Source organism: Zeugodacus cucurbitae, chromosome 6, assembly GCF_028554725.1.
Source record: "Zeugodacus cucurbitae isolate PBARC_wt_2022May chromosome 6, idZeuCucr1.2, whole genome shotgun sequence".
NCBI classification, from domain to species: domain Eukaryota; kingdom Metazoa; phylum Arthropoda; class Insecta; order Diptera; family Tephritidae; genus Zeugodacus; species Zeugodacus cucurbitae.
Genome location: NC_071671.1, coordinates 33,160,784 through 33,177,336, shown reverse-complemented (window position 1 = coordinate 33,177,336; position 16,553 = coordinate 33,160,784). Strand labels below are relative to the sequence as shown.

General features: G+C 37.4%; 2 protein-coding genes across 5 annotated transcripts in view; both read left to right on the top strand.

Annotated features, from left to right (window-relative positions):
• LOC105219646 (UDP-N-acetylglucosamine--peptide N-acetylglucosaminyltransferase 110 kDa subunit) overlaps positions 1–2,350 on the top strand; it is a 132,609-nt gene extending 130,259 nt beyond the window's left edge. For both annotated transcript variants that reach the window (XM_054233747.1, XM_054233746.1), the window contains exon 10: positions 2,010–2,350. In XM_054233747.1, the coding sequence (XP_054089722.1) occupies positions 2,010–2,277 (268 nt within the window). In that variant the 3' untranslated portion in view covers positions 2,278–2,350. The remainder of the gene's footprint in view (positions 1–2,009) is intronic.
• A 6,410-nt stretch (positions 2,351–8,760) lies between these two features.
• On the top strand, positions 8,761–16,134 carry LOC128922620 (UDP-N-acetylglucosamine--peptide N-acetylglucosaminyltransferase 110 kDa subunit-like). Of its 3 annotated transcripts, none has more exons than XM_054233745.1 (3): positions 8,761–8,815; positions 8,902–9,165; positions 15,794–16,134. In XM_054233745.1, exons 1-3 carry the CDS (start codon positions 8,805–8,807, stop codon positions 16,059–16,061), a joined length of 543 nt encoding a protein of 180 aa, XP_054089720.1. In that variant the 5' UTR covers positions 8,761–8,804; the 3' UTR covers positions 16,062–16,134. The 3 variants fall into 3 exon arrangements, 1 of the variants encoding a protein (XP_054089720.1); XR_008471806.1 differs by lacking the exons at positions 8,761–8,815; positions 8,902–9,165 and adding exons at positions 13,644–15,530; positions 15,649–15,707; XR_008471805.1 differs by lacking the exons at positions 8,761–8,815; positions 8,902–9,165 and adding an exon at positions 13,644–15,707.
• The last annotated feature ends 419 nt before the right edge of the window (positions 16,135–16,553 follow it).

Here is a 16,553-nt window from a genome sequence, read left to right as displayed (position 1 = left end):
GAAATGTATAATGAAGCCTTGATAATGATCGAAGATTTGTGCCTTACGATTGCAAATAAGGCATTAGGGCAATTAGGATTGACTCCACCAAATCGTCCAATGCATGATTTATTTGAACGAGAATTGCAACGCGAACTGCAATTCGATCGTAATGAATTGTGTGCGTTCGTACAAACGTATACTCCACAATTAAATGATCAACAAAAATATGTATATGACACAGTGATGCAAGCTGTCAATGACAACACTGGTGGATTGTATTTTTTGGATGCACCTGGCGGCACTGGAAAAACATTTTTGATTTCATTAATACTGGCAACGATTCGGTCGGAACAAAAAATCGCATTGGCACTTGCTTCTTCCGGAATTGCAGCTACATTACTTGATGGCGGCCGCACAGCACATTCCGTCTTGAAATTGCCATTGAACATGCAAGCAATTGAAACACCAACATGTAATATTTCAAGTAGTTCTGGAATGGCTAAAGTCTTGCAACAAACATCCATTATTTTATGGGACGAATGTCCAATGGCCCATAAAAAATCTTTGGAAGCCTTAAATCGAATATTACAAGATTTGAGACGGAGTTTACAGCTGTTTGGCGGTGCATTAATATTGTTATCTGGTGATTTTCGTCAAACGTTGCCTGTTATTCCGAGATCAACACCAGCTGATGAAATTAATGCATGTTTGAAAAGTTCATTTTTGTGGGCACACGTACAAATGCTTTCGTTGACGACCAATATACGTGTGCGTCTTCAAAATGATTCTTCAGCACGTGAGTTTTCAAAGCAATTGCTGAAGATTGGCGATGGGAAAATGGCAAGTGATCAAAATGGGTTTATCACGTTACCGAATAATTTTTCAATAATTGTATCATCAAAAGAAGAACTCATTGATCGCGTTTTTCCAAATATTGCTCAAAATTATAATAACCATGATTGGTTACGAGAACGTGCAATTTTAGCACCAAAAAATGTCAATGTCAATAAAATCAAATTCCACATCCAGGAAAAATTGCCAGGTAATTCGGAAACGTATAAATCCATTGATACTGCTATGAATGATGAAGACGCAGTCAATTATCCGGTTGAATTTTTAAATTATTTGGAACCACCAGGCATGCCACCGCATAATTTGAATTTGAAAGTTGGTTCATCGATTATACTTCTTCGAAATCTTAATACACCGAAACTTTGTAATGGGAAGAGACTTTCAGTGAAGAAATTGATGTCAAATTTAATTCAAGCAACAATTCTCACTGGCAAAGCAAAAGGTGAAATTGTACTAATACCGCGCATCCCATTAATACCAACGGACATGCCATTCGAATTTAAACGTCTTCAATTTCCTGTTCGGCTATCTTTTGCTATGACCGTCAAAAAAGCCCAAGGGCAAACGCTCCAGGTGTGTGTAGTTAATTTAGAGGAAGCTTGCTTTTCTCACGGTCAACTGTACGTTGCATGTTCGAGAGTTGGAGCCACGAAAAATTTGTTTATTTATGCACCACAAAATAAAACAAAAAATGTTGTGTATACAATTGTATTAAATTGAACATTGCTTTTCTTTTTCATTATTGTGTTAAGAAATCAAATCTTTTAAGCAATCAATTTTTTGCGTAGAGAAGCGCGCCGGGTAACGCTAGTAATAAATAAATATTAACTCCCTGCCTTGGGCTTGACTGAAAAATTCAAAACCATTATTAGAAGAAAATCGAGCATATTTTAATGATTTTTATTAATTATGGTTAGATAATAGTAGTATATTTTATACTACTTAAAATATATTATCTGCGTTCACAAAAAAGCGAATAATTGTTTCCATTTTTTTCTTTCCTTCGCAAATACATCATTTTATAACGCAGTGTCAAAACTTTGCTGTCACTACTTACCAAACCTTTTATAATTGAATCATGTGCCGAGTGTATGTATAGTTAAAATTGTTATACAAAAAAATAAATTTGAATTTTGTTATAGAAAACATATCTTAATATAATCATTTTTTTACAGAGTTGCTGCATCACAATTAGCTACATTGGGGTGTCCGGAGCTGATAGCACATACAAGGCAGGAATACGAAGACATTGCCATTCGATTGGGCACCGATAGGGAGTATTTGAAAGGGATGCGAGCAAAAGTGTGGAAAGCGCGAGTAGAAAGTCCATTGTTTGATTGCGGCCAATACGCTAGGGGTTTGGAAATGGTTTTTAAACGAATGTGGGATCGATTTGCCGCAAATGAATTCCCGGACCATATTTCCGCTGTTTTGGACAAGTGAATTTTCTATAAACATATTTTAAATATTTATTATTTTACTAATATGAAAATAGAAACTGAATGTTATTTAAAAAGTGTCTTCAGATTATTAAATAGTTTAGAAGTTCCTGTTGATGTTAAGTATCGGTCAATATGTAAGATGTATTAGCAAAATGAACAGAAAGTGTAATATTGGATATACTATGGAGTTATAGCGAATGCGTGAATTACACCATCCATAATATACCACATGAATGAATTTTAGTTATTCCAGTGGACTTTATACTGCAAATATCTGTCATTCTGTTATTGAAATAATAATTTGCGTGAAACAGTGCAATCAACTCAGACTTAAACAGCCCATCCACAGGCGTTCATTTGGGATGTTCTTGCGAACACTGCCATCGATTGTCGAATATGTTCGCCTGCATAGCAAAATCAGGCATCCATAGTCGAATTTGTTCATTTCTAAAAAATGTTAATAAATGGAAACCGTAATCCACTCATTGACCGATACATTCGGCATAAAGTGTGCTAGAATAATGGGCCTTATCATTGAATCCGCAGCGAATTCGATTTTTCGATACGATAAGGATTTTCAATCGAAAATTTAAACGCCTCAAACTAATTTAGTTAGTGTGTTTTTGTATCTTGCCTATAAAATACCTATATAAAACATTATTTAGTTCGTCATCAATAATTATTTACATAAAGACTTCCAAATAGTTTATTTCTTTTACATTTCCGCAACTTACTCACCGACGGATAGATTTCGATCAAAATAAATTTGCGCCATCTATTAGCCGCGGAACGTATTTTATCAAGTCGGTAAGTGAATTTATTTTGATCGTATCGAACCATTTTTCGATCGAAACGGGTTCAATGATTAGGCCAAATATTATATCTGTTTGGGATCGGGATAATTCTTTGACGGATTTTACCTGTTTTTAGCCCAGAACTGAAGTACATCTAAAAAAATGTATTTATTTATTTTTTATAATAAATTCAAGTTGGTAATCATGGTTAGACATTGTTGTGGAAGCCCAAGCAGATTTGTCAAAATTACAAACCATTTCTGATTTCATTGATGTCACATAATCTGTTTGTATTATCGATTTCTTTTCGAATATCATTAAACCCACTATTCGAATCAGCTGTGGCACGATGTAATAATGAAACAAAATAAATATCAAAATAAGAATTAATAAGTAATAAGAAGAGTTGTTTAATTTTTTGAATAAAAATTAAATATGCACTGCGCGTTATCACATTAGCACCCCCATTATAGTTGTTGTTGCTCTAAATCAACAGACTGTCTACTTCTAAAAGTAAAATAGAGTACATCTCATGCACCGTTCTATATTTTTCTTGGTTTGTTTTATTTTCACTGAAAAAGACTACATGTATTTTGTGTCATCAGATTAGCGCCACCGCATATGCAATGTTAATTATCTAACCTGATAACGCAGTCGTTTCCCTTACCTACCCCATTGCACACCATACAAATGTTATGTTGAAAACAAGTAAGGAAGGGCTAAGTTCGGGTGTAACCGAACATTTTATACTCTCGCAATTTATTTATTTAACTTTATTTATATTATATAATACACAATTTGACCCACATATTCGTCATATATATTGTATAAAGTCCATTGAAAGTTGGAAACCATAATATTAGGTTAGAAGCACTAAGGTCCTCATGTTCGATATATGGGGCCTTGAAAACCTATTATCCGATTTCGGCGATTTTTAGAATGGGGCTGCCACACCATAAAGGTAGTATTTGTGCAAAGTTCTGCATCGATATTTTCACTAGTGCTTACTTTATATATTGTAAAGTAAACGGTTCAGATCGTCTTCAAAGTTCTGGTATATAGGAAGTAGGCGTGGTTGTGAAGCGATTTGGCCTATTTTCACAACATATCATTGGGATGTAATTACATTTACTATTACAAACCAAGTTTCATTGAAATCTGTCGAGTAGTTCCTGAGATAGCTTTTCACCCATAAGAGGGCGCGCCACGCCCAATTTCCATTTTGTAAAAAAATCTGAGTGCAGCATCCATCTGCTATTTCTTACGTGAAATTTAGTGTTTCTGACGTTTTTCGTCAGAAACTTAACCCACTTTTAGTAATTTTCAACCTAACTTTCGTATGGGAGGTAGGCGCGGTTATTATCCGATTTCAACTAATTTCATGGTGTGTGGTGGGGTACGTAAGAGAACCGATTGCAGGAAGTTTGGTTTATATAGCTGTATTGGTTTGCGAGACATATACAAATAACCGATTTGGGGGCGGGGCCACGACCACTTTCCCAAAAAAATTACATCCAGATATGCCTCTTCCTAGTGCGATCCTTTGTTCCAAATTTTACTTTTATATTTTTATTTATGGCTTAGTTATGACATTTTATGTGTTTTCGGTTTTCGACATTTTGTGGGCGTGGCAGTGTTCCGATTTTGCCCACTTTCGAAAGCAACCCTCTCACGGTCCCAAGGAACGTGTGTTCCAAGTTTCATCAAGATATCTCAATTTTTACTCAAGTTATCCGTTGCACGTATATATTTGGCGTAGGAACCGTTTTAAGTGATTATAGCCGAATCCACCAGAGCGCGCCACTCGTTTCTCCTTTTTGCTTTTTGGCGCCAACTGGAAACACCAAGTGAAGCCAGGTCACTTTCCACATGGTCCTTCCAACGGAGTGGAGGTCGCCCTATTCCGCGGCTTCCTCCAGCGGGTACTGCATCTAACACTTTCAGAGCTGGAGTGTGTAACATGCGCTGGACTATGTCAATGTCGTCTTATACATCATATGCGGTATTCGCCGTTGCCAATGTTTAGAGGAACATGAATTTTACGCAAAACCTTTCTCTCGAAAACCCCAAGTGTCGTCTCATCGGATGTTGTCATCGTTCATGCTTCAGCGCCATACATCAGGACGGGAGTAATGAGTGACTTGTAGTGTTTGATTTTGGTACGTCGAGAGAGGACTTTACTTTTCAATTGCCTACTCAGTCCAAAGTAGCACCTGTTGGCAAGAGTGATTCTGCGTTGGATTTCAAGGCTGACATTGTTGGTGTTGTTAATGCTGGTTCCCAGATAAACGAAATTATCTACAACTTCAAAGTTATGACTGTCAACAGTGACGTGGGAGCCAAGACGCGAGTGCGCTGACTGTTTGTTTGATGACAGGAGATATTTCGTCTTGTCGTCATTCACCACCAGACCCATACGCTTCGCTTCTTTATCTAGTCTGGGAAACGCAGAACAAACGGCGCGGTTGTTGCTTCCGACGATATCAATATCATCGGCATACGCCAGGAGCTGTACACTCTTGTAGAAGATTGTACCCTCTCTATTTAGTTCTGCAGCTCGTATTATTTTTTCCAGCAATAGATTGAAGAAGTCGCACGATAGTGAGTCACCCTGTCTGAAGCCTCGTTTGGTATCGAACGGCTCGGAGAGGTCCTTCCCGATCCTGACGGAGCTTTTGGTGTTGCTCAACGTCAGCTTACATAGCCGTATTAGTTTTGCAGGGATACCAAATTCAGACATCGCGGCGTAAAGGCAGCTCCTTTTCGTGCTATCGAAGGCAGCTTTAAAATCGATAAAAAGATGGTGAGTATCGATTCTTCTCTCTCGGGTCTTTTCCAAGATTTGGCGCATGGTGAATATCTGGTCCATTGTGGATTTTCCAGGTCTAAAGCCACACTGATAAGGTCCAATCAGTTCGTTGACGGTGGGCTTTAGTCTTTCACACAATACATACAAAACCTTATATGCGATATTGAGGAGACTTATACCACGGTAGTTAGCGCAGATTGTGGGGTCTCCCTTCTTATGGATTGGGCAGAGCACACTAAGATTCCAATCGTCAGGCATGCTTTCTTCCGACCATATTCTACAAAGAAGCTGATGCATGCACCTTATCAGTTCTTCGCCGCCGTATTTGAATAGCTCGGCCGGTAATCCATCGGACATCCAATTCATGACAGACATCCGGTTGTTGTACATTTGGCAGTTCATCTTGAAAACGGCCAACGTGTTTACTACACTGCTGCAAATGCCGAACAAAGAGTAGTAGAGCCACCAGTAACTACACTGACAGCTTATTTCCAGTTATGTGAAACTGATGAATTTCCAGGACTTTGCTATATTCGGAAGTGCCTCACTATTTCACATGGAATGCATCAACAAAAAAATTTCAACGTCGCAAACAAGGCACACCTGTTGATGGTTATCCAGGTATTTTTCGAACAGATGCTTTGGGACGCATTTATACAGTTAGTCCAGCTAATGTTGAATGTTTTTACTTGCGACTTTTGTTGGTGAACGTACATGGACCTCAATCTTTCCAACATTTACGAACTGTTAATGGTCAATTGTGCGCAACATACCGTGAAGCATGTCAACACTTGCATTTGCTGGAAGATGATACGCATTGGGATGCTACGCTTCGTGATGCATCAATTGTTTCTCCACCAATTCAAATTCGTATGTTATTTGCGATCATAATATCAACATGTTTTCCATCAAATCCACTGGAATTGTGGAATAAATACAAAGATTTCATGGCTGAAGACATTTTGATTCGACTTCGACATCGTTCCAATGATCCTGCATTGCTGCTGACATTGGAAATGTATAATGAAGCCTTGATAATGATCGAAGATTTGTGCCTTACGATTGTAAATAAGGCATTAGGGCAATTAGGATTGACTCCACCAAATCGTCCAATGCATGATTTATTTGAACGAGAATTGCAACGCGAACTGCAATTCGATCGTAATGAATTGTGTGCGTTCGTACAAACGTATACTCCACAATTAAATGATCAACAAAAATATGTATATGACACAGTGATGCAAGCTGTCAATGACAACACTGGTGGATTGTATTTTTTGGATGCACCTGGCGGCACTGGAAAAACATTTTTGATTTCATTAATACTGGCAACGATTCGGTCGGAACAAAAAATCGCATTGGCTCTTGCTTCTTCCGGAATTGCAGCTACATTACTTGATGGCGGCCGCACAGCACATTCCGTCTTGAAATTGCCATTGAACATGCAAGCAATTGAAACACCAACATGTAATATTTCAAGTAGTTCTGGAATGGCTAAAGTCTTGCAACAAACATCCATTATTTTATGGGACGAATGTCCAATGGCCCATAAAAAATCTTTGGAAGCCTTAAATCGAATATTACAAGATTTGAGACGGAGTTTACAGCTGTTTGGCGGTGCATTAATATTGTTATCTGGTGATTTTCGTCAAACGTTGCCTGTTATTCCGAGATCAACACCAGCTGATGAAATTAATGCATGTTTGAAAAGTTCATTTTTGTGGGCACACATACAAATGCTTTCGTTGACGACCAATATACGTGTGCGTCTTCAAAATGATTCTTCAGCACGTGAGTTTTCAAAGCAATTGCTGAAGATTGGCGATGGGAAAATGGCAAGTGATCAAAATGGGTTTATCACGTTACCGAATAATTTTTCAATAATTGTATCATCAAAAGAAGAACTCATTGATCGCGTTTTTCCAAATATTGCTCAAAATTATAATAACCATGATTGGTTACGAGAACGTGCAATTTTAGCACCAAAAAATGTCAATGTCAATAAAATCAAATTCCACATCCAGGAAAAATTGCCAGGTAATTCGGAAACGTATAAATCCATTGATACTGCTATGAATGATGAAGACGCAGTCAATTATCCGGTTGAATTTTTAAATTATTTGGAACCACCAGGCATGCCACCGCATAATTTGAATTTGAAAGTTGGTTCATCGATTATACTTCTTCGAAATCTTAATACACCGAAACTTTGTAATGGGAAGAGACTTTCAGTGAAGAAATTGATGTCAAATTTAATTCAAGCAACAATTCTCACTGGCAAAGCAAAAGGTGAAATTGTACTAATACCGCGCATCCCATTAATACCAACGGACATGCCATTCGAATTTAAACGTCTTCAATTTCCTGTTCGGCTATCTTTTGCTATGACCGTCAAAAAAGCCCAAGGGCAAACGCTCCAGGTGTGTGTAGTTAATTTAGAGGAAGCTTGCTTTTCTCACGGTCAACTGTACGTTGCATGTTCGAGAGTTGGAGCCACGAAAAATTTGTTTATTTATGCACCACAAAATAAAACAAAAAATGTTGTGTATACAATTGTATTAAATTGAACATTGCTTTTCTTTTTCATTATTGTGTTAAGAAATCAAATCTTTTAAGCAATCAATTTTTTGCGTAGAGAAGCGCGCCGGGTAACGCTAGTAATAAATAAATATTAACTCCCTGCCTTGGGCTTGACTGAAAAATTCAAAACCATTATTAGAAGAAAATCGAGCATATTTTAATGATTTTTATTAATTATGGTTATATAATAGTAGTATATTTTATACTACTTAAAATATATTATCTGCGTTCACAAAAAAGCGAATAATTGTTTCTATTTTTTTCTTTCCTTCGCAAATACATCATTTTATAACGCAGTGTCAAAACTTTGCTGTCACTACTTACCAAACCTTTTATAATTGAATCATGTGCCGAGTGTATGTATAGTTAAAATTGTTATACAAAAAAATAAATTTGAATTTTGTTATAGAAAACATATCTTAATATAATCATTTTTTTACAGAGTTGCTGCATCACAATTAGCTACATTGGGGTGTCCGGAGCTGATAGCACATACAAGGCAGGAATACGAAGACATTGCCATTCGATTGGGCACCGATAGGGAGTATTTGAAAGGGATGCGAGCAAAAGTGTGGAAAGCGCGAGTAGAAAGTCCATTGTTTGATTGCGGCCAATACGCTAGGGGTTTGGAAATGGTTTTTAAACGAATGTGGGATCGATTTGCCGCAAATGAATTCCCGGACCATATTTCCGCTGTTTTGGACAAGTGAATTTTCTATAAACATATTTTAAATATTTATTATTTTACTAATATGAAAATAGAAACTGAATGTTATTTAAAAAGTGTCTTCAGATTATTAAATAGTTTAGAAGTTCCTGTTGATGTTAAGTATCGGTCAATATGTAAGATGTATTAGCAAAATGAACAGAAAGTGTAATATTGGATATACTATGGAGTTATAGCGAATGCGTGAATTACACCATCCATAATATACCACATGAATGAATTTTAGTTATTCCAGTGGACTTTATACTGCAAATATCTGTCATTCTGTTATTGAAATAATAATTTGCGTGAAACAGTGCAATCAACTCAGACTTAAACAGCCCATCCACAGGCGTTCATTTGGGATGTTCTTGCGAACACTGCCATCGATTGTCGAATATGTTCGCCTGCATAGCAAAATCAGGCATCCATAGTCGAATTTGTTCATTTCTAAAAAATGTTAATAAATGGAAACCGTAATCCACTCATTGACCGATACATTCGGCATAAAGTGTGCTAGAATAATGGGCCTTATCATTGAATCCGCAGCGAATTCGATTTTTCGATACGATAAGGATTTTCAATCGAAAATTTAAACGCCTCAAACTAATTTAGTTAGTGTGTTTTTGTATCTTGCCTATAAAATACCTATATAAAACATTATTTAGTTCGTCATCAATAATTATTTACATAAAGACTTCCAAATAGTTTATTTCTTTTACATTTCCGCAACTTACTCACCGACGGATAGATTTCGATCAAAATAAATTTGCGCCATCTATTAGCCGCGGAACGTATTTTATCAAGTCGGTAAGTGAATTTATTTTGATCGTATCGAACCATTTTTCGATCGAAACGGGTTCAATGATTAGGCCAAATATTATATCTGTTTGGGATCGGGATAATTCTTTGACGGATTTTACCTGTTTTTAGCCCAGAACTGAAGTACATCTAAAAAAATGTATTTATTTATTTTTTATAATAAATTCAAGTTGGTAATCATGGTTAGACATTGTTGTGGAAGCCCAAGCAGATTTGTCAAAATTACAAACCATTTCTGATTTCATTGATGTCACATAATCTGTTTGTATTATCGATTTCTTTTCGAATATCATTAAACCCACTATTCGAATCAGCTGTGGCACGATGTAATAATGAAACAAAATAAATATCAAAATAAGAATTAATAAGTAATAAGAAGAGTTGTTTAATTTTTTGAATAAAAATTAAATATGCACTGCGCGTTATCACATTAGCACCCCCATTATAGTTGTTGTTGCTCTAAATCAACAGACTGTCTACTTCTAAAAGTAAAATAGAGTACATCTCATGCACCGTTCTATATTTTTCTTGGTTTGTTTTATTTTCACTGAAAAAGACTACATGTATTTTGTGTCATCAGATTAGCGCCACCGCATATGCAATGTTAATTATCTAACCTGATAACGCAGTCGTTTCCCTTACCTACCCCATTGCACACCATACAAATGTTATGTTGAAAACAAGTAAGGAAGGGCTAAGTTCGGGTGTAACCGAACATTTTATACTCTCGCAATTTATTTATTTAACTTTATTTATATTATATAATACACAATTTGACCCACATATTCGTCATATATATTGTATAAAGTCCATTGAAAGTTGGAAACCATAATATTAGGTTAGAAGCACTAAGGTCCTCATGTTCGATATATGGGGCCTTGAAAACCTATTATCCGATTTCGGCGATTTTTAGAATGGGGCTGCCACACCATAAAGGTAGTATTTGTGCAAAGTTCTGCATCGATATTTTCACTAGTGCTTACTTTATATATTGTAAAGTAAACGGTTCAGATCGTCTTCAAAGTTCTGGTATATAGGAAGTAGGCGTGGTTGTGAAGCGATTTGGCCTATTTTCACAACATATCATTGGGATGTAATTACATTTACTATTACAAACCAAGTTTCATTGAAATCTGTCGAGTAGTTCCTGAGATGGCTTTTCACCCATAAGAGGGCGCGCCACGCCCAATTTCCATTTTGTAAAAAAATCTGAGTGCAGCATCCATCTGCTATTTCTTACGTGAAATTTAGTGTTTCTGACGTTTTTCGTCAGAAACTTAACCCACTTTTAGTAATTTTCAACCTAACTTTCGTATGGGAGGTAGGCGCGGTTATTATCCGATTTCAACTAATTTCATGGTGTGTGGTGGGGTACGTAAGAGAACCGATTGCAGGAAGTTTGGTTAATATAGCTGTATTGGTTTGCGAGACATATACAAATAACCGATTTGGGGGCGGGGCCACGACCACTTTCCCAAAAAAATTACATCCAGATATGCCTCTTCCTAGTGCGATCCTTTGTTCCAAATTTTACTTTTATATTTTTATTTATGGCTTAGTTATGACATTTTATGTGTTTTCGGTTTTCGACATTTTGTGGGCGTGGCAGTGTTCCGATTTTGCCCACTTTCGAAAGCAACCCTCTCACGGTCCCAAGGAACGTGTGTTCCAAGTTTCATCAAGATATCTCAATTTTTACTCAAGTTATCCGTTGCACGTATATATTTGGCGTAGGAACCGTTTTAAGTGATTATAGCCGAATCCACCAGAGCGCGCCACTCGTTTCTCCTTTTTGCTTTTTGGCGCCAACTGGAAACACCAAGTGAAGCCAGGTCACTTTCCACATGGTCCTTCCAACGGAGTGGAGGTCGCCCTATTCCGCGGCTTCCTCCAGCGGGTACTGCATCTAACACTTTCAGAGCTGGAGTGTGTAACATGCGCTGGACTATGTCAATGTCGTCTTATACATCATATGCGGTATTCGCCGTTGCCAATGTTTAGAGGAACATGAATTTTACGCAAAACCTTTCTCTCGAAAACCCCAAGTGTCGTCTCATCGGATGTTGTCATCGTTCATGCTTCAGCGCCATACATCAGGACGGGAGTAATGAGTGACTTGTAGTGTTTGATTTTGGTACGTCGAGAGAGGACTTTACTTTTCAATTGCCTACTCAGTCCAAAGTAGCACCTGTTGGCAAGAGTGATTCTGCGTTGGATTTCAAGGCTGACATTGTTGGTGTTGTTAATGCTGGTTCCCAGATAAACGAAATTATCTACAACTTCAAAGTTATGACTGTCAACAGTGACGTGGGAGCCAAGACGCGAGTGCGCTGACTGTTTGTTTGATGACAGGAGATATTTCGTCTTGTCGTCATTCACCACCAGACCCATACGCTTCGCTTCTTTATCTAGTCTGGGAAACGCAGAACAAACGGCGCGGTTGTTGCTTCCGACGATATCAATATCATCGGCATACGCCAGGAGCTGTACACTCTTGTAGAAGATTGTACCCTCTCTATTTAGTTCTGCAGCTCGTATTATTTTTTCCAGCAATAGATTGAAGAAGTCGCACGATAGTGAGTCACCCTGTCTGAAGCCTCGTTTGGTATCGAACGGCTCGGAGAGGTCCTTCCCGATCCTGACGGAGCTTTTGGTGTTGCTCAACGTCAGCTTACATAGCCGTATTAGTTTTGCAGGGATACCAAATTCAGACATCGCGGCGTAAAGGCAGCTCCTTTTCGTGCTATCGAAGGCAGCTTTAAAATCGATAAAAAGATGGTGAGTATCGATTCTTCTCTCTCGGGTCTTTTCCAAGATTTGGCGCATGGTGAATATCTGGTCCATTGTGGATTTTCCAGGTCTAAAGCCACACTGATAAGGTCCAATCAGTTCGTTGACGGTGGGCTTTAGTCTTTCACACAATACATACAAAACCTTATATGCGATATTGAGGAGACTTATACCACGGTAGTTAGCGCAGATTGTGGGGTCTCCCTTCTTATGGATTGGGCAGAGCACACTAAGATTCCAATCGTCAGGCATGCTTTCTTCCGACCATATTCTACAAAGAAGCTGATGCATGCACCTTATCAGTTCTTCGCCGCCGTATTTGAATAGCTCGGCCGGTAATCCATCGGACATCCAATTCATGACAGACATCCGGTTGTTGTACATTTGGCAGTTCATCTTGAAAACGGCCAACGTGTTTACTACACTGCTGCAAATGCCGAACAAAGAGTAGTAGAGCCACCAGTAACTACACTGACAGCTTATTTCCAGTTATGTGAAACTGATGAATTTCCAGGACTTTGCTATATTCGGAAGTGCCTCACTATTTCACATGGAATGCATCAACAAAAAAATTTCAACGTCGCAAACAAGGCACACCTGTTGATGGTTATCCAGGTATTTTTCGAACAGATGCTTTGGGACGCATTTATACAGTTAGTCCAGCTAATGTTGAATGTTTTTACTTGCGACTTTTGTTGGTGAACGTACATGGACCTCAATCTTTCCAACATTTACGAACTGTTAATGGTCAATTGTGCGCAACATACCGTGAAGCATGTCAACACTTGCATTTGCTGGAAGATGATACGCATTGGGATGCTACGCTTCGTGATGCATCAATTGTTTCTCCACCAATTCAAATTCGTATGTTATTTGCGATCATAATATCAACATGTTTTCCATCAAATCCACTGGAATTGTGGAATAAATACAAAGATTTCATGGCTGAAGACATTTTGATTCGACTTCGACATCGTTCCAATGATCCTGCATTGCTGCTGACATTGGAAATGTATAATGAAGCCTTGATAATGATCGAAGATTTGTGCCTTACGATTGCAAATAAGGCATTAGGGCAATTAGGATTGACTCCACCAAATCGTCCAATGCATGATTTATTTGAACGAGAATTGCAACGCGAACTGCAATTCGATCGTAATGAATTGTGTGCGTTCGTACAAACGTATACTCCACAATTAAATGATCAACAAAAATATGTATATGACACAGTGATGCAAGCTGTCAATGACAACACTGGTGGATTGTATTTTTTGGATGCACCTGGCGGCACTGGAAAAACATTTTTGATTTCATTAATACTGGCAACGATTCGGTCGGAACAAAAAATCGCATTGGCTCTTGCTTCTTCCGGAATTGCAGCTACATTACTTGATGGCGGCCGCACAGCACATTCCGTCTTGAAATTGCCATTGAACATGCAAGCAATTGAAACACCAACATGTAATATTTCAAGTAGTTCTGGAATGGCTAAAGTCTTGCAACAAACATCCATTATTTTATGGGACGAATGTCCAATGGCCCATAAAAAATCTTTGGAAGCCTTAAATCGAATATTACAAGATTTGAGACGGAGTTTACAGCTGTTTGGCGGTGCATTAATATTGTTATCTGGTGATTTTCGTCAAACGTTGCCTGTTATTCCGAGATCAACACCAGCTGATGAAATTAATGCATGTTTGAAAAGTTCATTTTTGTGGGCACACGTACAAATGCTTTCGTTGACGACCAATATACGTGTGCGTCTTCAAAATGATTCTTCAGCACGTGAGTTTTCAAAGCAATTGCTGAAGATTGGCGATGGGAAAATGGCAAGTGATCAAAATGGGTTTATCACGTTACCGAATAATTTTTCAATAATTGTATCATCAAAAGAAGAACTCATTGATCGCGTTTTTCCAAATATTGCTCAAAATTATAATAACCATGATTGGTTACGAGAACGTGCAATTTTAGCACCAAAAAATGTCAATGTCAATAAAATCAAATTCCACATCCAGGAAAAATTGCCAGGTAATTCGGAAACGTATAAATCCATTGATACTGCTATGAATGATGAAGACGCAGTCAATTATCCGGTTGAATTTTTAAATTATTTGGAACCACCAGGCATGCCACCGCATAATTTGAATTTGAAAGTTGGTTCATCGATTATACTTCTTCGAAATCTTAATACACCGAAACTTTGTAATGGGACGAGACTTTCAGTGAAGAAATTGATGTCAAATTTAATTCAAGCAACAATTCTCACTGGCAAAGCAAAAGGTGAAATTGTACTAATACCGCGCATCCCATTAATACCAACGGACATGCCATTCGAATTTAAACGTCTTCAATTTCCTGTTCGGCTATCTTTTGCTATGACCGTCAAAAAAGCCCAAGGGCAAACGCTCCAGGTGTGTGTAGTTAATTTAGAGGAAGCTTGCTTTTCTCACGGTCAACTGTACGTTGCATGTTCGAGAGTTGGAGCCACGAAAAATTTGTTTATTTATGCACCACAAAATAAAACAAAAAATGTTGTGTATACAATTGTATTAAATTGAACATTGCTTTTCTTTTTCATTATTGTGTTAAGAAATCAAATCTTTTAAGCAATCAATTTTTTGCGTAGAGAAGCGCGCCGGGTAACGCTAGTAATAAATAAATATTAACTCCCTGCCTTGGGCTTGACTGAAAAATTCAAAACCATTATTAGAAGAAAATCGAGCATATTTTAATGATTTTTATTAATTATGGTTATATAATAGTAGTATATTTTATACTACTTAAAATATATTATCTGCGTTCACAAAAAAGCGAATAATTGTTTCTATTTTTTTCTTTCCTTCGCAAATACATCATTTTATAACGCAGTGTCAAAACTTTGCTGTCACTACTTACCAAACCTTTTATAATTGAATCATGTGCCGAGTGTATGTATAGTTAAAATTGTTATACAAAAAAATAAATTTGAATTTTGTTATAGAAAACATATCTTAATATAATCATTTTTTTACAGAGTTGCTGCATCACAATTAGCTACATTGGGGTGTCCGGAGCTGATAGCACATACAAGGCAGGAATACGAAGACATTGCCATTCGATTGGGCACCGATAGGGAGTATTTGAAAGGGATGCGAGCAAAAGTGTGGAAAGCGCGAGTAGAAAGTCCATTGTTTGATTGCGGCCAATACGCTAGGGGTTTGGAAATGGTTTTTAAACGAATGTGGGATCGATTTGCCGCAAATGAATTCCCGGACCATATTTCCGCTGTTTTGGACAAGTGAATTTTCTATAAACATATTTTAAATATTTATTATTTTACTAATATGAAAATAGAAACTGAATGTTATTTAAAAAGTGTCTTCAGATTATTAAATAGTTTAGAAGTTCCTGTTGATGTTAAGTATCGGTCAATATGTAAGATGTATTAGCAAAATGAACAGAAAGTGCAATATTGGATATACTATGGAGTTATAGCGAATGCGTGAATTACACCATCCATAATATACCACATGAATGAATTTTAGTTATTCCAGTGGACTTTATACTGCAAATATCTGTCATTCTGTTATGGAAATAATAATTTGCGTGAAACAGTGCAATCAACTCAGACTTAAACAGCCCATCCACAGGCGTTCATTTGGGATGTTCTTGCGAACACTGCCATCGATTGTCGAATATGTTCGCCTGCATAGCAAAATCAGGCATCCATAGTCGAATTTGTTCATTTCTAAAAAATTTTAATAAATGGAAACCGTAATCCACTCATTGACCGA